At 38.8% G+C, this 24,074-nt stretch overlaps 1 protein-coding gene across 1 annotated transcript in view; it reads left to right on the top strand.

Annotated features, from left to right (window-relative positions):
- KIT (KIT proto-oncogene, receptor tyrosine kinase) overlaps positions 1 to 23,763 on the top strand; it is an 82,873-nt gene extending 59,110 nt beyond the window's left edge. Inside the window, exons 8-21 of the mRNA XM_023183161.1 lie at positions 6,631 to 6,745; positions 8,862 to 9,043; positions 10,287 to 10,393; positions 10,485 to 10,611; positions 10,892 to 10,996; positions 11,080 to 11,190; positions 12,404 to 12,554; positions 14,408 to 14,499; positions 14,952 to 15,079; positions 16,137 to 16,259; positions 19,550 to 19,661; positions 19,773 to 19,872; positions 20,226 to 20,331; positions 21,482 to 23,763. Coding sequence (XP_023038929.1) covers positions 6,631 to 6,745; positions 8,862 to 9,043; positions 10,287 to 10,393; positions 10,485 to 10,611; positions 10,892 to 10,996; positions 11,080 to 11,190; positions 12,404 to 12,554; positions 14,408 to 14,499; positions 14,952 to 15,079; positions 16,137 to 16,259; positions 19,550 to 19,661; positions 19,773 to 19,872; positions 20,226 to 20,331; positions 21,482 to 21,610 — 1,688 coding nt within the window. The 3' untranslated portion in view covers positions 21,611 to 23,763. The remainder of the gene's footprint in view (positions 1 to 6,630; positions 6,746 to 8,861; positions 9,044 to 10,286; positions 10,394 to 10,484; positions 10,612 to 10,891; positions 10,997 to 11,079; positions 11,191 to 12,403; positions 12,555 to 14,407; positions 14,500 to 14,951; positions 15,080 to 16,136; positions 16,260 to 19,549; positions 19,662 to 19,772; positions 19,873 to 20,225; positions 20,332 to 21,481) is intronic.
- Positions 23,764 to 24,074: the final 311 nt, after the last annotated feature.

The following is a 24,074-nucleotide window of genomic DNA, read 5'->3' as shown; positions in this document are numbered from 1 at the left end:
CTGTGCTATCTTTCAGGATAGTTCTAAATTAAGGAATAATTTTCAGATCTTCTTAGTGTGGTAACTAATCTATGTGAAAATCATTGCTTGTCTTTTCACATTAATCTTTTTCTAGATAATGTGTGTTCATTTGAGATATCTAACAGTGTTTGAACTCTGTTTTTATTTTCTCTTCCTGAGCTTGAAATGAGATTTTGTTCTCAAATTGCTTGGGAATTATGAATGTTGTTTTTGATGTGACACTCTAATATCTCTTTCTCCTTATAAAGAGGATCTCTGTGGAGGCAAGAATTGTTATAGATGTTTAAATTGGAAAAAAAAAAAAGATATAATGGCAACCTACTTTTAAAGTAGAACTTGATTCTCTTCTGTTCTGAAAAAATTTAGCAGATGTAGCTCTGAACTAAGCTAAACATCTTCCCCTCCTCAAAGGTTGGTGTCATTACTGTTCCTCCCTGTCTCATAAGAAAGTTGGTCTGGTGGGTGTGTTGCTAATTTAGGGGCCTTGATGTAAACACTGAACCTGTAAGAGAACTAGGTAACCTGTCTGGATCCATAGCCCTTGGTTGCCCCTGTTTGTGTGGTTTGGCTATTTTTTTATATTGATGGTGGAAAGCAGGAGAAACAGGTTTAGGTATGTAGCCATATAAACTTCTGCTGGAATTGACTCTAAACTTGGATACATAGACTTTGCTAAAAGCATTGAGTGGCCCCTTTTATATTGTGGACTTCCACTCTGTGGAGATTTTCTTTTCAATTGAGCCACTTGTTTTTACATCAAATTAGCTTCCTTCATTTACAGATGTATGCAAGGTCACCTGTAATGTAGTGAAATTTAAATTAATCCAAGAATAGGGACTTAAAGTTTCCATGTGCATTCTGTCAATACTCGTCTTCTCCACTTCTGAATTATGTGGCAAAATGAATTAGCTACTTTTCCAGAGTAGGAAAAAGGAGACTTTGTCCCATGCCTGCACTCCTTGGCAGCAAGCAGAGTGGAGTTGTGATGTGTGTACAGGTCTTCTTCCCCACGGCTGGGTGATACAGCAACAGTGCTCCTGTAAATTGAACAGTGATTCTGGCTGAAGAAATCTCTCTCCAAGTAGTTTCATCATTTTTCAACATAATCTCGCGATTGGGATATCTTTTTGATTGCTGTTTAGAAAAGGGGTTGGTAGAACTATAGTCTGATGGCCAAAATTGGCCTGTAGCTTGTTTTTGTTTTGTTTTGTTTTGTTTTTTGCTTTTGAGACAGAGTCTTGCTCTGTTGCCTGAGCTGAAGTACAGTGGCACAATCTTGGCTCACTGCAACCTCCACTTCCTAGGTTCAAGCAGTGCTCCTGCCTCAGCCTTCTGCGTAGCTGGTATTACAGGCACCTGCCACCATGCCTGGCTTATTTTTGTATTTTTAGTAGAGACAGGGTTTCACCATGTTGGCCAGGCTGGTCTCGAACTCCTGACCTCAAGTGATCCTCCTGCCTTGGCCTCCCAAAGTGCTGGGATTACAGGCGTGAGCCACTGTACCCAGCCTATAACCTGTTTTTGAATGGCTCACAAACTAAGAACGTTATTGAATTTATTTTTGAGTAGTTGAAAAAAATCAGGAGATTTCATGAGACATGAGAGTACAACTCAAATGTTAGTGCCCACAAGGAAAGTTTTATTGAAAACAGCCATGCCTATTTGATTATCTATTGTCTATGAGCACATTTGTCCTACAACTGCAGAGCTGAGTTGCAGGAAAGACCTTATGACCCACAAATCTAAAATAGTCACCTGAAATATTTATCTCACCCCTTTATAGTAAAACTTTGCTGAGCCCTAGTTGAGAACATCACTTCATTAAGCGAATGATTTTTTCTTTTTAAAATGACAGTCGCTGTTAAAGTAAATAGGTACAGGAGATTGTAGTTGAGTTTTGTTTTATTTGTTAAATAAACTTCTGTTAGTGTCCATATGCCAGTTTCTGGATATCTTTAAGAATGTATAAGACACAGTGTATGTCTAAAATATCTATTCTGGGAATTTTTTAAAAAGTGTAATATTCCTTTTATAAGTAAAGTTGAGTTATTTTTATACTCCAATTTTAGCTGACTTAAATTTCTTTATTATAATGGTATTATGGCACAAGTGTAGGTTTTACACAGACCCCAAAACCGGGATAGTGACAAATTCTGGAAAAGCACTGCTTCGTTGCCATTAAACACCAGCAAACCTCGAATTTTAAAAACAGAAATTCATTCTTATGATCCCTCTTCGTTTAGTCTTTTATTATTTGGATACTTAAGTGTTTGCGTTTTTTGTCCTGCTGATTATAAAATGTGGTCAAATGCACATTTATAGCGGAAGTTGGTTAAAGTGGCTGGGGTGAGAGAACTCTACTCAAAAAATGCCTCCCTGCATTTAGATGAAGAAAGGAAGACCCCTTCTACCACTGGCTTGTGTATTCCCTTTCAGCCACCAGCCCTCAGCTTTGTTATCTGTATTGTGTTCTTAAAATTCATTTTGTTCTTGCTTTCCACATGGACTGGATGGTGATGAAAAGGAATATTTTCCAAGATCACAAATCTGTGGGGTAAATCACTGGATGTGTAGGAGTTTTAATTGCAAGAGCAATAAATTCTCAGCAGAGTTATAAGCATCTGAAATCTGCCTACAAGCTGATCGGTGTTGTTGGAGATACCCGAATGACTCAGGTCCACAATGTTTTTAAAGGCAAAAAGGCTATATATATATTTTTTTTATCTCCACAGTAAATGCATAACTTATATACCTCTTAGGCTTATCTAAACCTCCAACTTGGGAGGAATTAGGGAATGTGTCATTTGCTATACTGCTTATTGCAGAATATCTAAGAAGCCACGGCTCAGATTTAACCTGGAGAACTGCAGAGTTATGTATCTTTAAAAGCAAGATGTATATTTAATGCCAAACACGGTGCATTGAGGCACTTACAAAATGCAAATGAGCTGAGATTTTCATTTTTAGGAATTAGATTTCTACCTGGCTCATTCTTTATGCATTAAATATTTTCATAATGCAACTTGCCATATACAGCTCATGCTGTACTAGTATGTCTCATCCTTTTCAGAAGGTGGTCTCTTAGCACCAATGTTAGGGAAAGGGCTGGACCGAGGTGAGGCAAGAAAGGCAACTAGAGTGTGAAATGTAAGGAGATACTCGCACAGGTACCCGCTCATAGGCCCTTTAGGGTTAGTGCCCTTCTTATTTTTATGCTCTGGTGCTTCTCTTGACCTACTCTAGTCCTGGCTTTGATAAGCATTCCTTAAAGGCCCTTTAAAATGTACACTGCTGGGTCATATCCTCAGCTTACCAGATCTCTGGAGGTGTGGCCCAGGAATGTGCATTTATCCTCTTCCCTTGGAGAGTCTAAGGCATATTGAAGATTTAGGACCCTGTGAGCTTGGTTGGCCAACCTCAGGCCAACAGGACAAAAGCTGCTCAATTAGCCTTAGGTTATGACCCACCTGGGATAGGAACTTAACAAAACTGCTTAATTAACCGGCACATGGGAACAAGTAGGCCAGCCAGACCACACCGTTGGCAGCCATGGCTATTGTATAACTGCTACCAGGTGTCACGCTAGAAGGCTTGGATGTTAGAGCACACTTGTAACCAAAGCTAAATGGAATTGATTATGTAATTTTGAGCTGTTCCAATTTTTTAATTAAACAATGTTTTATAGGTTCACTTTCAGCTACCCATTCATTGCAAAATAAAATTAGAAATAAAAGAATAAAATAGAAACTTTTCATAATCCTACTACCCAGAGATAATCATTGTTGACATCATCTTAAAGTGTGCTTTCAGCCCTTCCTCTGCCTATTGAGTTAATATTCAATTCCACTAAGAATTTACCATGTAGTGTTATAAGCATTAGGAAGTATGAGTGTTAAGGGAATACAGGTATGAGTACATCTGTTTGTGAACTTAGCTATTTGGGTCCTATTCAGTTATCTCTATCATCTTAGTGTAGACTGATCCCACTCATCATTCATCTCAGTGTTATGAAGAATTCATGTGGTCAGCCACTTGGATTTCTTATCTCATGGCCCTCTATTGCAAAAATAATAGAAATAGTGCCGTATTTACAAAAGTCACCATTAGGCTGTTCTCACAGTTCTCTTCTTGTGATTCTATAATTGAATGCCTTTGGAATCTTAGAGACTTGTTTCTTTGCGTGGGGTCTTCATCATTCAACAGCTCTTACTGTGCGCCTGCTGTGGGTCACACTGAGTTAGGAGTTACAAGTATATTCAATCAGTAAGATGTCATTTCTGCCCTCGAGAACATCGAGTCTGATGGAGGAGGCAGACCAAGATCTTGCATACCAGCATCAGGTGTTCATAAATGCTTTGGGAATAAGGAAAGGAGAGAGACCAACTTGGCATCAGAGAGTTTAGGCTTGCTTAGAAAAGGAGGTGACACTTAAACTGAGTCCAGAGAGACCCACAGTATGGCACCTAGAGTCCCCAACAAATAGCATCATCCTAAGGGTCTGCTGATTTTTTGTGTTGTGTCCTACTTTTCAGCTTGATCACACAGTTGCCCATGATAATTAAATGAAACTTGCCAGATGGATGCTTTCTCAAGACGATAGCTTGTCTTCTTGCTCTATTTGTGAAAGCTGGCATTGGATCCAAACTCTCAAGGATGCCCCTACCTTGAGATTGTTTTGGAGAGTTTCTCTTTTGTGTATATTAGCCAAATGGCCTGCTCATCAGCAGGGCCAGGTTGAGTGACAGGTGGGTGTGTCATGCATGTGGATACTCTGATCTCTGCCTACTGATTTGCCTCCAGGGAGGTGAGGTGCTGAGAGGTTGTTCTACAAAGATGTCGTTTATTATCAGTGTTACCTTCCTTTGGGGAAAGAAACTTCCTAAGTTTCTGATCTGTCAGTCTTTCCTTCTCACTGCTTTTATTTTCCCTATCAGTTGTAACATAATTGATGTTGAATTCCCTGTGCATTGGGTTAAAATATATACCTTATCAGACTATTTTAAAGAAGGAATTTTTAGATTATTGAGGAGAATAGAGTGGCAAATACAGTTCATTTCATTTGTAGTGAAATTAATTATCCAAGAAAGGTAGATATTCTGATTGTAAAAGAATAACTCAGGAATAATAGTAACAAAAAATTTTCTTTTTGAGATGGAGTCCTACTCTGTCACCCAGGCTGGAGTGCAGTGGTGGTCACTGCAACCTCTGCATCCCGGGTTCAAGCCATCCTCCTGCCTCAGCCTACCGAGTAGCTGGGACTACAGGTGCATGCCACCATGCCCAGCTAATTTTTGTGTTTTTAGTAGAGATGCGGTTTCACCGTGTTGCCCAGGCTAGTCTCCAACTCCTGACCTCAGGTGATCCACTGCCGCAGCCTCCCAAAATGTGCTGAGATTGTAGGCTTGAGCCACCGTGCCCAGCAATAACAATAATAAATAACTGTTTCATTTCTATAAGTCATTCTTAGCTCTCTCTATGCGCCATCTCATTTAATTGTCTCAATATCCCTATGAGATGGGCACAGTTATTATTCCCATTTTACACATGAGGAAACAAAAATTTAGAGAGATGTAGAAACTTACTCAAGTTCAAAGACCTGAGAAATGTAAGAGCTGGTATTCAGATGTGTCCACTATGCATGGGGCTCCTGTAATTCTGTGCTTAGACTTGGCACAATCAATGCTGTACTCCGAGTACAGGGTGAGCATCTCACCATCCCTGCCATCCTGATGCTTCTGTTGAGCTTATTTATTCTCAAAGGGTTAGAATCCTTCAGATGTATTGCTATCGAAACCACCGAGTGCATCTTCCTTTCACTTTGTAAATAACTTCAAAAATTAGAAATTCTTGAGCATCAGCTGGTTATTGTAGTTACATAGAAATACCAAATTAGAGCATTTCTGCTGTTACAGTGAATATATTCAGATATATATATATATATTCAGGTTCATATATACATAAATACATAAATCTTGGGCTGGTTTTCTGTTCATATTTTGCATTTGAAACAAAGATTTTAAGTAAAGCCCATATTGTATTTTACTCTTTATGTTCTAGCTTCTGTGTAATTAGAGTGATTCAGCTTTTAATCAGCACCACCCTTCCACCCCCGAAAAGGAGACAATTCGTGTAAGAGCAAAGAGTGGGGCTTATCTTTTCCTCTAACAACTCCCAATTTCATCCATTCCAGTTCCCACAATAACTTGAAATTCCTAGGGCAGGTACAGTTGCTTGAAATCCCATTGGCAGGAATCCTTTAAAGTGGATTTTTACCTATAAAGCACTTTGGAGTCCTGGAGTCTTGATTAGCAGCAGTCTTTCAGATCCCCACTCCCTGAAAGCAGAAACTCTGCAGTTGGCCCTGCGACCTCTGCCTCAGCCATCTGCTCTGGGGCTGGGCCACTGTCGCTGGGAAAGCCTTTCTGGGTTGGACCCTGACAGCCGCCTCCTTGTACCTTCCACTCCCTGCTTCAGATTCTGCCCTTTGAACGTGCTCCCTCAGCCTCCTCAGCAGCCTCAGGAAGGTTGTAGGGATTAGACAGGGAGTGAAGTGAATGTTGCTGAGGTTTTTCCGCACTCTGACAAATGGCCACTTCTGTTTTCCTGCAGCAAAACCAGAAATCCTGACTTACGACAGGCTTGTGAATGGCATGCTCCAATGTGTGGCAGCAGGATTCCCAGAACCCACAATAGATTGGTATTTTTGTCCGGGAACTGAGCAGAGGTGAGATGATTATTTTTGGCACTGCTTATAATGCAGAGAGGAAGGACTGTAGTTCACTTGAATTTCAAATATGTTTTCTGATATTTTTTTAAAAAAAGCTTTGTTTTGATAATTTTTTTTTTTCTAGCCATGTGGCTTTTTAGACGGGATAATTGCTGTATTTTTCTTGGTAGACATTAATTTTGTTTGCTGGAAAATGATTACTGAATGACTTCTCTATTTTGGTGGTTATCTTTCTGGATTTATCATGCAATTTCTAGCCTGCAGGTAGATAAAGCAATTTTGCAGGACAGAGTAATTAGATTTCCATTCTATACACAGGAGGTAATGTGTGTGGGAAATGTGACTGTAGTTATCATGAAAAAATTACCTCAGTAGTTAATTGCCAAGTTACCAAAAAGTAATGATCGCACAATTACAACATACATATGGCGTTTGCAAGCGACCGCTTTTAAAAAGGGTTTCTTCTTGATTAGGTGCCCAGCCCCTGAACAGAGAACATCTGGCACTGTGCTGCTTGCCCCCCTCACCATCCACACTTAAGCCTTAAATTGTCCTTTTGCGTTACCTGAAGACGAAAATGGGGTCACTATAGCTGTTTTCATCCATCAATTGCTATTTTATGCTCAGGCTTTAAAAGCCCAGGTTAACGTCACAATTGAATAGTCAGTATGATCGTGGAAATTTTATTTTTCATGGAATAAGCCTCTTTATCACAACAAGTTGGAAGGGGTTACATCAGATTGCTGTTTTCAGCTGGGTTTTAGGAGAGTGTTTTCTTTTGGGGAATACTAAGGAGCCCCTGGGAGGAATGACCACAGCGGAAGCAAGCCCCGTAGTTACAGGCATTAATTCAGTAGATACACAGGGAGTGGCGAGTGTGTACCAGACACTATTCTAATGGATAGAACACACCCAAGTCTTTTTGCCTTTATGAGTTTATATTCTAGTGCAGGGGTGTTCAATGTTTTGGCTTCCCTGGGCCACATAGGAAGAAGACGACTGTCTTAGAACACTAATGATAGCTGATGAGCTAAAACAAAAATTGCAAACAAAACTCATAATGTTTTAAGCTTTATGAATTTGTGTTGGGTCGCATTCAAAGCTGTCCTGGGCCACATGTGGGCTGCAGGTTGGACAAGCTTGTTCTAGTGGGTAGAGACACATAAAAGATGGAATAAACAGTGAATGTATGTAGGTGTTAAGAAGGGAAACAGGAAATAGCTAGGTGTTTAGAATAGGGAAGTTGGGGTCTGGCTCATGAAAAGGATCCCTTGCAGTGGTGGTCTCAGCCACTTGCAGTACAACTAGGCCTTCCTGCTTAGAACTCAAACTTCGGTCCTCACTTTGACTATTTCCCGGTCTACATTCTTGATTTTTTGTTGTTGTTGAGACGGAGTCTCACTCTGTTGCCCAGGCTAGAGTACAGCGGAGTGATCTTGGCTCACTGCAACCTCTGCCTCCTGGGTTCAAGTGAGTCTCCTGTCTCAGCCTCCGAGTAGCTGGGATTACAGGTGCCTGCCACCATGCCCAACTAACTTTTTTATTTTTAGTAGAGACAGAGTTTCACCATGTTGGCCAGTCTGGTCTCGAACTCCTGACTTCAGGTGATCTGCCCACCTCAGCCTTCTAAAGTGCTGAGATTACAGGTGTGAGCTACTGCGCCCAGTCCCTTGAAGATTTTATATGCTTTCCTCCTCTATGCTATTTATTTTCAACCATTCATGTACCCTTTTGAAGCTTGTTTATTTTAGGGATCTGCTGTGTACCAGCATATATGCCTCCCATTTTATGGAATTCCTTTCCAGTCCTTTCAGTAACCCTCTGCAATGGGTATTACCATCCCCGTTTTACAGTGGTAGAAACTCAGTCTTTAACTCATCAGGATTCAAACCCACATCTGACTCCAAAGCCTCCTCTGCCCTTTCTTCTCTTCCCCAGTGCTTTTTTCACTCACTAGGTCACCAAAGTGCTTATTCTTAGACACTTGTAAAAGGACATTTTCTGTTGATTATGAACCTCTAACTTTGTTTTAAAAGTGTGCCACATCCCAAGGGTCTTATGTATTTATTTATTTTCCTAGAGTAAACCTGGGCTTTTGTTTTCTTCCCTTCAGATGCTCTGCTTCTGTACTGCCAGTGGATGTGCAGACACTAAATGCATCTGGGCCACCATTTGGAAAACTAGTGGTTCAGAGTTCCATAGATTCTAGTGCATTCAAGCACAATGGCACGGTTGAATGTAAGGCTTACAACGATGTGGGCAAGACTTCTGCCTATTTTAACTTTGCATTTAAAGGTAACAACAAAGGTATATTTCTTTTTAATCCAATTTAAGGGGGTGTTTAGGCTCTGTCTACCATATCAATCATGATTTTAAGTTCATTCCAACATTGACCATGTCATTTCTGGTAATACGTACATCACACCATATTGTCATCAAACTCGCTACGTTTCATTTTGTACTAGCTTGTTAAGTATATGTTTTTACCAGAGCACTTTTAACCATGCTACTTTATATATTTTATACGTATGTGTGTCTCTTTTATATAATTAGTTGTATATTTACAATTGTCTCCATTAAAAAGGGGTAGAGAAAGCAAATGGGGGGAATATATTTACCTTACACCCAAACAGAATTAGAACAATCTAACATTTAAATTCAATTAAAAATTTCAGTTATTTAAAATGAATTATTTTAACACTTTGCCAGACACTGTATCCAAAAGTTAACACTGCCTTTATGAAGTCATGTTAGCAAGTTATTTCTTTAAAATATTTAAAATTTGATTCATGTGTGACTAACTCTCTTAACATAAGTTAAAAGTTCCTTGTGGGCAAATTGATGAATTGGTACAAAGTGGGAAGACAAAGAAAGTGGGCACTTACTTTTTAGGCCTTCTTGGGTTTTATTTGTTTTTTTTTGTTTGTTTGTTTTTTGTTTTTTGTATTTTGTATTTTGTTTTTTGTTTTTTGTTTTTTTGAGTCGGCAAAGACTAGTGCCAAAAAGTGGCGTATTTTCTCAGGTTTTGAGTAATGAGGGGAAGAATCTTCCATTGTTCTACATCATCGATTTTTCAGACAGAGCAACGAAAAGAATACCTTAAAAATGGTTTTTTTTTTGGTTGTGAAAGACATTCATGTTCAGTGTAGAAAATTTAGAAAATACAGGAAAGTATAAAGAAGAAAATATAAACCATCCATAAAGGAAGCTTCTTTTTTAAAGTTGTACAAGGCAGGAATTTGACTGAAGTACAAAGTGCATTCAGATGTTGCTTTTCATTGAAAAACAGCATAAATTATTCCTTTTCTACAGAAATCCCAACTTCTATTCTGCAGTATTCTGGTTTCAAGTTATATTTTTAAAGATTCATTTGAATAACAAGAGTACGATGTAACCAAGGTGAACCTCTGAGAGTCACATAGCTTTGCTTCCTGCCATGGGCTGTGAGTTGGGAGGTGGGTCAGTTTGGGAATGAGTGGCTGTGGTAGAGATCCCATCCTGCCAACGTTTGTGATTCCACATTTCTGTTTGATTTTAGAGCAAATCCATCCCCACACCCTGTTCACTCCTTTGCTGATTGGTTTTGTAATCGTAGCTGGCATGATGTGCATTATTGTGATGATTCTCACCTACAAATACTTACAGGTAACCATTTATTTGTTCTCTCTCCAGAGTGCTCTAATGACTCCGACAATAATTCTTAAAAGGTGATCTATTTTCCCCCTTCTCCCCACAGAAACCCATGTATGAAGTACAGTGGAAGGTTGTTGAGGAGATAAATGGAAACAATTATGTTTACATAGACCCAACACAACTTCCTTATGATCACAAATGGGAGTTTCCCAGAAACAGGCTGAGTTTTGGTCAGTATGCAACAGGGGCTTTCCCTGTCACCTTTTTGGGTACACATAACAATGACTTTAAGGAACTCCAGTAGCTTCCTTTGTTTTGTTCTACCCGAAACAATGAGTTTTCTCTGAAACTGCACCCCTTTTGATAGGTGTGGCATAGAGAACATTGTAGGAAAATGTCTCTAGACAAAATTGTTTTTAATTCCTTTATTGATTTTGAAACTACATAAATGATCCTTCAATTCCACCACCAGCACCACCACCACTTACCTTGTTGTCTTCTTTCCTACAGGGAAAACCCTGGGTGCTGGCGCTTTCGGGAAGGTTGTTGAGGCAACTGCTTATGGCTTAATTAAGTCAGACGCGGCCATGACTGTCGCTGTAAAGATGCTCAAACGTAAGTTCCTGTATGGTACTGCGTGCACTTGACATCAGTTTGCCAATTGTGCTTTTTGCTAAAATGCATGTTTCCAATTTTAGCAAGTGCCCATTTAACAGAACGAGAAGCCCTCATGTCTGAACTCAAAGTCCTGAGTTACCTTGGTAATCATATGAATATTGTGAATCTTCTTGGAGCCTGCACCATTGGAGGTAAAGCCATGTCCAAACTGCCTTGTATTGTCTGTCAGGTTATCAGAACATGACATTTTAATATGATTTTGACAATGCTAGATTATAAAGTGCTTGGAAGACTTTTTACCCAGACTATTGTTCTCTCTTGCTAGATTTTGTTTTCCTTATTGTTCTTAAGAATGCAGATTTTAATTTTATCATTATGGGGTAGAACAGCCCAGGACATAAACTAGTTATTGTCGTATTTGTAACATCAACAACATTGGCCTCTTGAATATCTCATCCCGACCAGAAGGCTTCTCTTACCTTGTAAGCTTTATATATTTCTTGATCATATTTAGCCACTGAAAGAGTTGATATTAATTTGCATACTATAATTTAAAATAGGCCCCTAAGCCTACTGGTTCTCAAATATACACCAAATGAAGCAAACATTTCACTTCTGTAAAAAATAAGTTTCCAATTTGAAGCCTTAGTTGAGGTTCCCATCAAGGAAGTCTGTGATGTTCGCAGAAAGTATTTCAGTTGAAAGAAACAAAGATGTGTAAAATGAGCTATTTCTGGAGATCCATGGTAAAGCTGACAGCTTTATATAATGTCTTCAAACAACCCCCATAAATGTTGCTTCACCACATCATGAATTGTTCATGAGAAAATTTCTTTCCCAAGTTAATTAGTTGCCTGTTACTTCCAAATTACAGTTTTAAACATTCATAACACCAAAAAATTTTTCAACTAGTAGTGCTCAGAACACAGGTCATTTTAGGTTTTCACTCACTTTCCAGTCTCGTCCCAGCTGGCTGCTTCATGTGACTGATTTTCCTACTATGCCGCAGTTTGTGCCTTCATTATTTCCATAATAACGTTACAGTGAGTGTGTGAAGCCCTGCTGTAAACAGAAGTGAATCAAAGGATTCACGTAGGAAGCTTGATCATAGTAGAACCTTTGAAAGCAGTAACTTCTGTCTGTAAAACCAGCAATCACGCTTGGCCCCAAATACTAATGTCGTTTAGAAATTCAGATTAAAAGAGACTTGCTTGTTTTATGTTACTCCACGTAATGCTGCTTTTTTGATAAGCAGTGTTAATATATAGGATTGTATTGGGACTAAGTAGGCTTATCCACTGAAGCTAAATATTAGTGGCCATGACCACCCTTGGGTATTTTTATGGGAGGCAGAATTAATCTATATATCTCACCTCTTTCTAACCTTTTCTTATGTGCTTTTAGGGCCCACCCTGGTCATTACAGAATATTGTTGCTATGGTGATCTTTTGAATTTTTTGAGAAGAAAACGTGATTCTTTTATTTGTTCAAAGCAGGAAGATCATGCAGAAACTGCACTTTATAAGAATCTTCTGCATTCAAAAGAGTCTTCCTGGTAAGACTGATTTACATAAATAGTTAGCTGTTGACAGGCAGTTCATGGGGTCATAAGGGTTTGCAATCAAGGCTGATTCTTTAAAAAATGAACTGAGGTACTTTGAGGTATGAAATCAAAATTATTAAATCATTTAAATGTGATTAACAGTTTAGAAAGTTCAAATTGTGTTTCTAAAGATTCAAACTGTGTTAAACCTAGATTTTTGCTGATTTTTAAAAAATGCATTTTTAGTTTTTTTCTACTGTTTCATGCAACTGAATGAATTCTATTTCTGTTTCTCTTACGGTTCTGTCCTGCATGTATTTCCATTTATACCGTTGAGCTTGGTACTATATGCATGTTTCCAGTGAGATACTGTTTATAGGGAAAATGCTAAAGCCTCTCAAGTTGCCACAATAAAGTCCCTTTAAAACCTTTAGCAGAATGACAGAGAGCTCTGAACATATCTCTACATGTAGGCTTTTTGCCATCGACCTCTGGATTATTCCTATATACCTTGCCTCTTGCCCCTTTTAATTCATCATGCTATTAAAAGTCGTAACAATTCCAGCAAATTTTTAAAAATTCTGGACATTATTTTCATCTCTTTTGTCATTGATGCCATTCTGAATTTGAATCATGTATAAAGAGCTTCGAGTTTGATTTACAACCAGAGAAGAATTCTTCTCATACCTTGCCTATTCTTTCTTTGGAAATGCTGTTAAGAGCCACCATTTGAGAAGACTTCCTAGATGTACCCAGTCCAACAGAAGTCATGGTTATTTCGCCCAGTCCCCTATACTGTATATTGCTGCAGTTGTGTGGTAGATTTCTCCTATCCTTTTTATGCACTTTATATCCACTGCATCTTGCGATGGCAAGACATTGCCTCCTGAACTCTTAACACCAGGCCCTCAAGGAGACCTCAGTAAATATTATTGACTGGCAATTACCTTTTAAAGCCATTTTTTGTACCTCTGACTAAAGTTTAAAACCCCAGGTGAAACTTTTATGTTTTTTTAATCCTATAAACTTGAGTAATGTAAAGTGGTAGTAGAAACTGTACAAAACCACTTTACTTTTTGTTAGTTTCTCTTGGGCATGTGCTCATTATATGAAGAAATGAGCCATTTCGCTTCTTTCCGAAACCTTGGCCCTATATATATCCTTTAACTTTCTGATATAATGGCCTAAATTGTTCAATCCTGTGTGATGTTCTTTGTGCTTTGGGATCCCATATGGGATTGGAACCACCAGCACACTCTGAAGGAGATTGTTGTCATGGTGTTTCTATGCTAATCAGAAGCAGGAAGTACTAGAAATCTTGAAGAGTCTCCAGCCAAATGTTGCAGATTGAAGAGGTCCAGATGGTTCAGAAAATCATCCAAATTATTGGTGTTTATCTGAACCAACTTGATTTTTTTTAAAAAACCTTTTTCCATCAGTCACTATATGTTAACGATCTCTGCCTCCCCCATAACACATCTTGGAAGCTCTTCTTTGTCTTTCTTTCATCTTGTCTCCTGGGGCTCATTTAGAGAGTTTGAGGTAATACAGGATACCATATTTGGCTCTCTGTCTCCCATTAAATTCATTGTGTCAAGAGATGGAAAATTTCTAACCTGAGTCCTCTATATGATTAAACACAAAAAGGACACCTAGTTTCTGGGCATGGACCCCAATATCAAATATTAAAAAGTCATATCTTACAGAACAAGATTTTCAAACTCTTTATTCAAACTTTACATGACTTTCTTCAAATTGGTCCAGTCTATTATGTAGCAAAGGGGATGAGGAGGTAGAGCCTGACCCGTGAGTGCCCTTCTGCATGTCCCACTTGATTCAGTCATGACTTGTTTCATCTCTCCCAGCAGCGATAGTACTAATGAGTACATGGACATGAAACCTGGAGTTTCTTATGTTGTCCCAACCAAGGCTGACAAAAGGAGATCTGCGAGAATAGGTGAGTACCTACCTATCAAGCAACAAGAGCAACTTTATTTACAAACAGTATATGTATCATGCTGATGTGGCATATAACATCATTCCCAGTAGCAACGATGCAGACCAGTTCTGCTTTACGGTAGCAATGCCAATGGTCAATGGCAGTTAGCGTTGTAAATGGGAATTTGGGGTCAGAGCATTTGTTTTTGTGCCTGAGCATCTTACTATAGATATGGGATCTTTGTATTAATTCGCCATCCCTCTCTATGGATTTTGTAACCCAGCCTAGGATTGTTAAATATTAACTTTGTGATTCAGCATCTACCTTTGCTGGACACGAGAGAAGTGATCTGCCTGCAAGTTCACATTAGTTCATTCATTACCAGCCTTTGGTATTGTCATTGCCCCTGTCTTTTCCTTTCCTAACCTTTATGGTTTTAATCGCTAAGAAAAATCCTCTCTTCCTCACAGGCTCATACATAGAAAGAGATGTGACTCCTGCCATCATGGAGGATGACGAGTTGGCCCTAGACTTAGAAGACTTGCTGAGCTTTTCTTACCAGGTGGCAAAGGGCATGGCTTTCCTTGCCTCCAAGAATGTAAGTGGGAGTGATTCTCAAAAGAGTTTTGTGTTTTGGTTTTTTGATTTTTTTGATTTTTTTTTTCTTGAGAACAGAGCATTTTAGAGCCATAGTTAGAATGCAGAGTGTCATTTTGAAGTGTGGTAACCAAAAGCAGAGGAAATTTAGTTTCTTCATGTTCCAACGGCTGTCTCTTTGGAATTCCTGTTCTAATTTGTAAGCTTTAAAGTGCAAGCCTTTCTAAATGAGTTTTTCTATGAATATTCTTTTATATGCAGTGAAATTCATTTAAAACTTTTGGCTTTTAGGATATAAGGATATGTTCCTAGAGAACAGAATCATTTTATCAGTAAAAGCAGAGGGCACCTCATAGTTACAAGGCTTAGGGTGAAGCATAGACTTGAGTTTTATTGAAGTTAGATCCAAATATTATATGTGTGGCTTATGAAGTATCAGGAAATAAGGGGTCAGAGAGAATAATAAACACTTGGGAGAAGGATAGGAATGGAAAGAGAATGATGGAATGAAAACAAGGAGCATGGTCTGTGGAAGGGTCAGAGGAATTCCTTAGGAAGTAAGATTAACCAAACAGAATGGGGTTACCAGTCCTACCCTTAAATGTCATAGGTGACATTTCCCAACAATTACCAAACTAAGAAAGGATATAGGATGGCTGAAATAAAGACCTTCTTCCGTGTGTCCTTGGGAGATGTTAGATTGAAGTTGCAAAGGCATGTTAGGAACTCTGTGAAAGGACATTCAAAGAAATGCATGCAAAATGAATTATGATATGACTATTTCTTATGTATTTCCCTATGAATGAAAGCAGTCCTGAGAAGAAAATAGCATTTATTAGAATTGCTTTTGAAAGAGATTATAGTAATTAGACTCTTGATTATGTGAACATCATTCAAGGCATACTTTTGATTTTTATTTTTGGTGTACTGAATACTTTAGAACAAAAGTATTGGATTTGTTATAATATAAGCAACACTCTAATATTCAAAAGTTAGTTTTCACTCTTTACAAGTTAAAATGAATTTAAATGGTTTTCTTTTCTCCTCCAACCTAATAGTGTATTCACAGAGACTTGGCAGCCAGAAATATCCTCCTTACTCATGGTCGGATCACAAAGATTTGTGATTTTGGTCTAGCCAGAGACATCAAGAATGATTCTAATTATGTGGTTAAAGGAAACGTGAGTACCCATTCTCTGCTTGACAGTCCTGCAAAGGATTTTTAGTTTCAACTTTCGATAAAAATTGTTTCCTATGATTTTCATAATGTAAATCCTATCTAGGGATGTCACACATTTTAGCAGTCAAATTAAGTGTACTTCAGCAAAATTTGCATGGTATGCTGAACATTACTACAACTAATATTTGATAATAGAATTCCTAATTCTAATTGTGTAATTATGGGGCAGGTGAAGGAAACAGAAATAGCCTTAATTTTCATTATAGCCTGAGAATAGCAATGAACTTGATTTTGCTCAAGTGTAACAAATGTAGGTCATTGAAGGTCACAGCAGGATAAATTTTGGCGGGATTGACATGCCGTGTGAAAAATACTAAATTCAAAGATCGTGTTCAGAGTTAGCCATATAGAATGTTGGATCCTAGAATACACCGAGAGCTATTAATTAGGTTCATAAGTAATAGTGGGTTTGTAGAACATAGTAAATGTTTTTCAAAGTGCTGTATTTCATTGCCAATTACTGAATCCTCAGAACAAACCCTCGTCCTATAATTGCAGCACCTTCCTATTTTAAAAGTTGGAGAAACTAAGGCATAGCATATTTTAGTGCTTTTTACCTGAGGTGACACAAGGCAGTAGAGACTGAAACCAGAGCCTGTGATTTCCAGATTGGCATCTCATCGCCATGGAAAACCATATCGCCCTTTATATTCTTCTGTGCCTGTCTTCCTGGGCTCATTTCTACAGTCAGATTTATTCCTGGAGGTGGATTTGGGGCCCCTTATGATAATGTAGTGTACCCCTCATCACAGCGGCGTCTGTTGGTAGCCTGTACCCGACTTGGTTTTGTAAGAGTGTTGCTGTGTTTATCTCCTGGCCAAAGCATGGATTTCTGAAAAGGCTGCCCTGAAGCTAGATATTATCATCAGGAGTGATAATGAAAACAACTTCTCTTCATCCTCGTGCAATTTTGGAAGGAAGAATGATAAGTTGTTAATTATCCAGTCCTCTGAATATTGACCAAAGGGAGGAGGAGGAAGGTGGCAGTCTCCAGGCCCAGTCTTGATGAATTCTGTAATCCGTCTCCATTATTTCCTGGCTGTGTAATTTCATCAAGAGTTATCCAATACCTCTGAATCTTTGTTTTTCTCCCCTTGGGAATAATAGTGACTCCTGACTGAGAAAGTTATGAGTTAATATATGTAAAGTGCTCAGGACAGTGCCAGACATATTGTTACTATTCTTTATAGATGTCTTATTTATGATCTAAATAATCATGATGATGGTTATATACTGTCTTGTTATTGGTTAGTGACCTTAGTTTGAATTGACAGAGGGGTTGGCTCCATCAGGCTTCCAGACTGTAGAGTCCAGTTCAAGTCAGTTGAACTAACCAATCACAGACGTCGCTTTCACCTGTCTAGTGGGTAAGGAGAATTTCTGGAACAAGATAAGAAACTCAAACATGTTACTGTCCTGCATTTATGTCATCATCATTTGAGATCTCCTTGTTGTGTCAGGTTCTCTGAAGTTCTTTCCTTTCACGTGAGGTCTTCATCATTTTTCATGTCATGGCCCCTTTTAGAGTCTGGTAAAGCCTATGGAACCCTTATCAGAACACTGTTTTCAACGCCTATGATGAAATATGTAGGATTACCAAGGAAAACCGTTAAACCGCAATAGCTATCAAGTTATCAAGTAAATTTGTGATATGTCAGTACATGTGTTTACTACAGAGAGTAACAGGCTCTGTTAGGTTGGTGCAAAAGTAATTGTGGGTTTTGCTATTACTTTTTTCTAAAAACCACTGTAATTTTAGAGTGGTGATTAATGTAAATATGATTTTGAGATACCTGTAAAGACTTAATAGGATATGAAGATGTTCATGACAAAGTCTCAGGTACACCTAATACTACTGTGGTTTATCACCTTTGTTAGTAATTTGAAGAAATGCTAAATTTCATCTAGAAATTAGCAAAACTAAGGATGTCATTTTTCCTTTCCAAGTTCACAGGCCCCTGAATTTGACACCCATAGATCTCAGGTTAGGAGCCCTCATAGGAACTTTAGCACAACATCTAGGAAGAGAAGGGATATTGGAAGTTTGTTTTGTTTTGTTTTGTTTTTTAAACTGACTAAAATAACTTTAACACCAAAAAAAAAAAAAAAAAAAAAAAGCTTTCCCAGATTTCAATCCTAAGTGAATTAAGAGAAGGATTGATTTAGCTTTTTATGGCAGATTAAGATTGGGAATCCAGAATGCATCTAAGAGGAATAGTTACAGAAAGTTCAGCTCAACTTTAATGGAGAGAGTTCTCCAAAGAGTCATGATCACAAGCCTCTACTGTTTATTGGGTACTTGCCTTTATTCTAGGCAGTTTTTCAGATAGCACTGAGTCAGGTGGTGCTAAGCATTTGTACCCACATTGTCTTATTTAATGGGACAATTCATAAAATTCATAGAGGACAATTCATAAAACTAAAAGTGTTCATTTTGTTTCACAGAAGATAGGGAGGTTTAATTACAAATATTTTAGTGACTTTCCCAGTGTATTAGAGTTTTGGGTTTTGACAGAAAACCCAAAATAAAAGAAGTCTAAGGATAGCAGGACAGGATTGGTATAAAGATTCCATGGAGTACCTGGGCCAAGTCTTTCCTTTCCATGCTTAGCCATTCCTGGGTATAACCCCCATGTGCATGGTCCAGGATGACCACCAGGTAGGTAGCCAGCCATCACATCCAGAAGGCAGGGGGCCCTTGCACTACAGAAGAGAGGGCAGAGGGCACATGCCAGCTGTATTGTAAGGAGGTTTTCCTGAAGCTGCCATACAGCACTTACAACTTGATGGCCAAAACCGAGTCACCTGACTACAGCTAGCTGGCAGCAAAGGAGGCTGGGAAATGTAGTCCTAATTGTGAGAGGCCATGTTTCTGTTTTTAAGGAAGGAGAGGGACATATTCAGTGGAAACTAACAAATCTCTGCATTACCTAAGGCCCATGATAGAGCCAGAGCTAAAATGTCTGGCTGTCTCTGACGTTTGTGCTCTTAATCTCCATGCCGTACTGACATCGTGTTCACATCTTAAAATGGGGATAATGAACTTGTGAGCCATGTATTTCAGAGGTGATTGGGATCATCTGAGATTATATAGGTAAAAGGTTTTTGTGAGATGGTACTTAAGTTATCACCCCACATTTCAGCAACAGCAGCATCTATAAGAATATCTTCTGTTCAGTTTTGTTGAGCTTCTGAATTAGCATTGTTGACTCTGTTGTGCTTCCATTACAGGCTCGACTACCTGTGAAGTGGATGGCACCTGAAAGCATTTTCAACTGTGTATACACGTTTGAAAGTGACGTCTGGTCCTATGGGATTTTTCTTTGGGAGCTATTCTCTTTAGGTAAAATGATCCTTGCCAAAGACACCCTCATTAGACTCAGAGCATCTTCTTGAGGTTTCATTAGTGTCCTGCTTCCTTGTGTTTAACACTGCTTTGCAAACTGTGTCTCAGGAAGCAGCCCTTATCCTGGAATGCCAGTCGATTCTAAGTTCTACAAGATGATCAAGGAAGGCTTCCGCATGCTCAGCCCTGAACATGCACCTGCTGAAATGTAAGGGTCGAAAAATTTTTCCTTTAGATCACATTTTCCCTTTTATTTTTCTTTTTAAAGACAGAAACCCAGATGTTGAGGGTTTTCATAACACAGTTTGAAACATCACTTGGTTTCCTTATGACACTCTGGTCAAATATCATTTCTGTAGTTTATTTTCATAATCTCTTGTCACCAAAAATACAGAAAGTTTCAGCAGCATTTCATACATGCAGTGTTTTATGTTATCCATATGTCAGTCCATATGTCCAGTTGCATAGCCCTGGAATTATTACTGAAGTTGCTGGATGCCATACATTTGAAAACAGACTGAGGGTGTTGAGGAAGGATAGTAAATGGCCCTTGTCTTGCAGGTATGACATAATGAAGACTTGCTGGGATGCGGATCCCCTAAAAAGACCAACATTCAAGCAAATTGTTCAGCTAATTGAGAAGCAGATTTCAGAGAGCACCAATCATGTGAGTATACTCTGGCCAGACATAGAATCCCCCTTCTCCCAGTTCCAGGTGTGTCTTCCTGCTCAGGTTTTCAAGGTGAGGACTAACCTCCCAACCCCTTCTCTCCTCATCTTAGGTTGCAAATTGGGCTTCAGGTAGGGGAAGTAAAGCAATGGAAACCAGTTCTTTGTGCCCAGCCCTCCTGTTCTGAGCCAAAGAAGGATGTGAGATTGAGGGGGAAGGGTGTAGAGTTTTGTACTCAGTGGAAGTAGAAGTTTCCGTAAGGATTTACCATGTTTCCTTCCCTATCTCAAATGCTGGTCATGGGGTCAGTATTTTCTCCCTCTCACATGTCAGGGCCATTCATCCTTTGGAGGGTTGGGGTGATGTGAATAGAATAAACGCATAGAAAAGACAGCTTGTTACTGCAGTGAAATAAGCTTTCTGATCAAACAAGCATAGCCAGAAAATGGCAGATAGCTGTCATGCCCACAAGCCATGTAGAATGAAGAGCTGTTTGAAGTTGGGAGATCCCTCCCAGTGATTTGGGAAGTGGGGGGGAATGAAAACTCAAATCCCTTATTTCCTCTCTTGCTTTTAAGGAAGAATTAGTGATACTTTGACTCTGATTTTTTTTAAGCTGCTTTCTTTACTGGGCTGTGTGCTTGGAGCTATCTTTTCTTTCCTAATAGCACACCACTGATAATTTTTGGGTTAAAGCTTGTTCTTCTGGGTGTCAAAGCGTGTTTCAACTTAAACAGCATTTTCTACCCAGTTACTTTGATTCTTGACAGGAGACCCCTGGAAGGGCCATGGGTTTCTCAGCAAATTACATTGGTTGTTGGGTTGTAGTTGGCTGTAGAGATTTACAAGCTTTTTTAGATAAGTTCGATAGTGCTTGCTCCCTGGTGTGCCCCATTAGAAGAGCTAAGCTTGTGCATGTTTTGTCCCTACTTCTTGTATGAAGTCATTTCCTTTGGAAAAATGAAGGAGAAAACAAAGCTTATATTTGTTTTGTCAGTATGACTTGGGTTTTGGCCATAAAGTTCTTGTAAACCACTTCTCAAGAGTTTCCATCAGTTAGTGGTGATCTTTACACTGTAAGTATGCCTTTTGTTGCTGTGTTCATTGTAGGGACCTGGTGTATTGACTATGCGCTTGTTTTCCCCAGATTTACTCCAACTTAGCAAACTGCAGCCCCAACCGACAGAAGCCTGTGGTGGACCATTCAGTGCGGATCAATTCTGTCGGCAGCACCGCTTCCTCCTCCCAACCTCTGCTTGTGCACGACGACGTCTGAGCAGAATGAGTGTTTGGGTCACCCCTCCAGGAATGATCTCCTCTTCTTTCGGCTTCCATGATGGTTATTTTGTTTTCTTTTGACTTGCATCCAACTCCAGGATAGTGGGCACCCCACTGCAATCCTGTCTTTCTGAGCACACTTTAGTGGTTGATGATTTTTATCATCAGCCACCATCTTATTGCAAAGGTTCGAACTGTATATATTCCCAATAGCAAAGTAGCTCCTACCATGAACAGAAAATATTCTGATTTGGAAAAAGAGAGGGAGGTATGGGCTGGGGGCCAGATTCCTTTCCAAGTCTCCTCCAATTCTGCCCAAAAATATGGTTGATAGTTTACCTGAATAAATGGTAGTAATCACATTTGGCCTTCAGAACCATCCATAGTAGTATGATGATGCAACAAGATTAGAAGCTGAAAATCTAAGTCCTTTATGTGGAAAACAGAACATCATTAGAATAAAGGACAGAGTATGAACACCTGGGCTTAAGAAATCTAGTATTTCATGCTGGGAATGAGACATAGGCCATGAAAAAAAATGATCCCCAAGTGTGAACAAAAGATGCTCTTCTGTGGACCACTGCATGAGCTTTTATACTACTGACCTGGTTTTTAAATAGAGTTTGCTATTAGAGCGTTGAATTGGAGAGAAGGCCTCCCTAGACAGAACTTGTATATACGCATCTATAAATTGTCCGTGTTCATACATTTGAGGGGAAAACACCGTAAGGTTTCGTTTCTGTATACAACCCTGGCATTATGTCCACTTGTGTATAGAAGTAGGTTAAGAGCCATATAAGTTTGAAGGAAACAGTTTATACCATTTTTTAAGGAAACAGCATAACCACAAAGCACAGTCTAAAAATCTCCTCTTTCAGCTGATGAACTTATTCTATAGATTGCACGGAACAAGTCTATCAGCTTCAGAATGGCATTGTACTCAATGGATTTGATGCTGTTTGACAAAGTTACTGATTCACTGCATGGCTCCCACAGGAGTGAGAAAACACTGCCGTCTTAGTTTCAATTCTTATGTAGCAGGAAATAAAGTTTAGGTTCAGCCTCCTTCACAGGCATGTCCTGGACGCCGGGCCAGTATCTGTATATGTGTGTGTACGTTTGTATGCGTGTAGACAAATATTTGGAGGGGTATTTTTGCCCTGAGTCCAAGAGGGTCTTTTAGTACCCAAAAAGTAACTTGGCTTTTGTTATTAGTACTGCTCTTGTTTCTTTTCACATAGCTATCTAGAGTAGCTTACCAGAAGCTTCCATAGTGGTGCAGAGGAAGTGGAAGGCATCAGTCCCTATGTATTTGCAGTCCACCTGCACTTAAGGCACTCTGTTATTTAGACTCATCTTACTGTACCTGTTCCTTAGACCTTCCATAATGCTACTGTCTCACTGAAACATTTAAATTTTACCCTTTAGACTGCAGCCTGGACATTATTACTGTAGTTTACCTCTTTAAAAAAACAAAACAAAAAACTCCTTCCTCACTGCCCAATATAAAAGGCAAATGTGTACATGGCAGAATTTGTGTGTTGTCTTGAAAGATTCAGGTATGCTGCCTTTATGGTTTCCCCCTTCTATGTTTCTTAGACTACATTTAGAGAACTGTGGCCGTTATCTGGAAGTAATCATTTGCACTGGAGTTCTATGCTCTCGCACCTTTCCAAAGTTAACAGATTTTGGGGTTGCGTTGTCACCCAAGAGATTGTTGTTTGCCATACTTTGTCTGAAAAATTCCTTTGTGTTTCTATTGACTTCAATTATAGTAAGAAAAGTGGTTGTTAGTTATAGATGTCTAGGTACTTCAGGGGCACTTCATTGAGAGTTTTGTCTTGAATATTCTTGAAAGTTTATATTTTTATAATTTTTTCTTACATCAGATGTTTCTTTGCAGTGGCTTAACGTTTGAAATTATTTTGTGGCTTTTTTTGTAAATATTGAAATGTAGCAATAATGTCTTTTGAATATTCCGAAGCCCATGAGTCCTTGAAAATATTTTTTATATATACAGTAACTTTATGTGTAAATACATAAGCGGCGTAAGTTTAAAGGATGTTGGTGTTCCACGTGTTTTATTCCTGTATGTTGTCCAATTGTTGACAGTTCTGAAGAATTCTAATAAAATGTACATATATAAATCAAGTGGAATCATTTGATTGTTGAGATTCGTGAGATTAAACTTTAAAGCATTAAAGTGCATTCATCCTGACAACGTTTTGTACTCAGTTTTCATAAAATATGTGCGAGACTATCAGATCATACTAGGATTTACATACTTAGAGATTGAACAGATATCAAGAATTTTCATACGTGTGATATTTTCTCATTTTAGTCTTACAACCTGAGGTCTCTATTTAAATTGAAAAATAGATACAGTGAACATTCTAAAAATTTTACACATAGCTATGATTATTATTAGATTGATTCATGTGAATTTTTGGTATTCATGTGAA

The sequence above is a fragment of the Piliocolobus tephrosceles genome, chromosome 3, assembly GCF_002776525.5.
Source record: "Piliocolobus tephrosceles isolate RC106 chromosome 3, ASM277652v3, whole genome shotgun sequence".
Classification (NCBI taxonomy): domain Eukaryota; kingdom Metazoa; phylum Chordata; class Mammalia; order Primates; family Cercopithecidae; genus Piliocolobus; species Piliocolobus tephrosceles.
The sequence above is the reverse complement of the archived record's forward strand: the minus strand, read 5'-3'. Positions and strand labels throughout refer to the sequence as shown.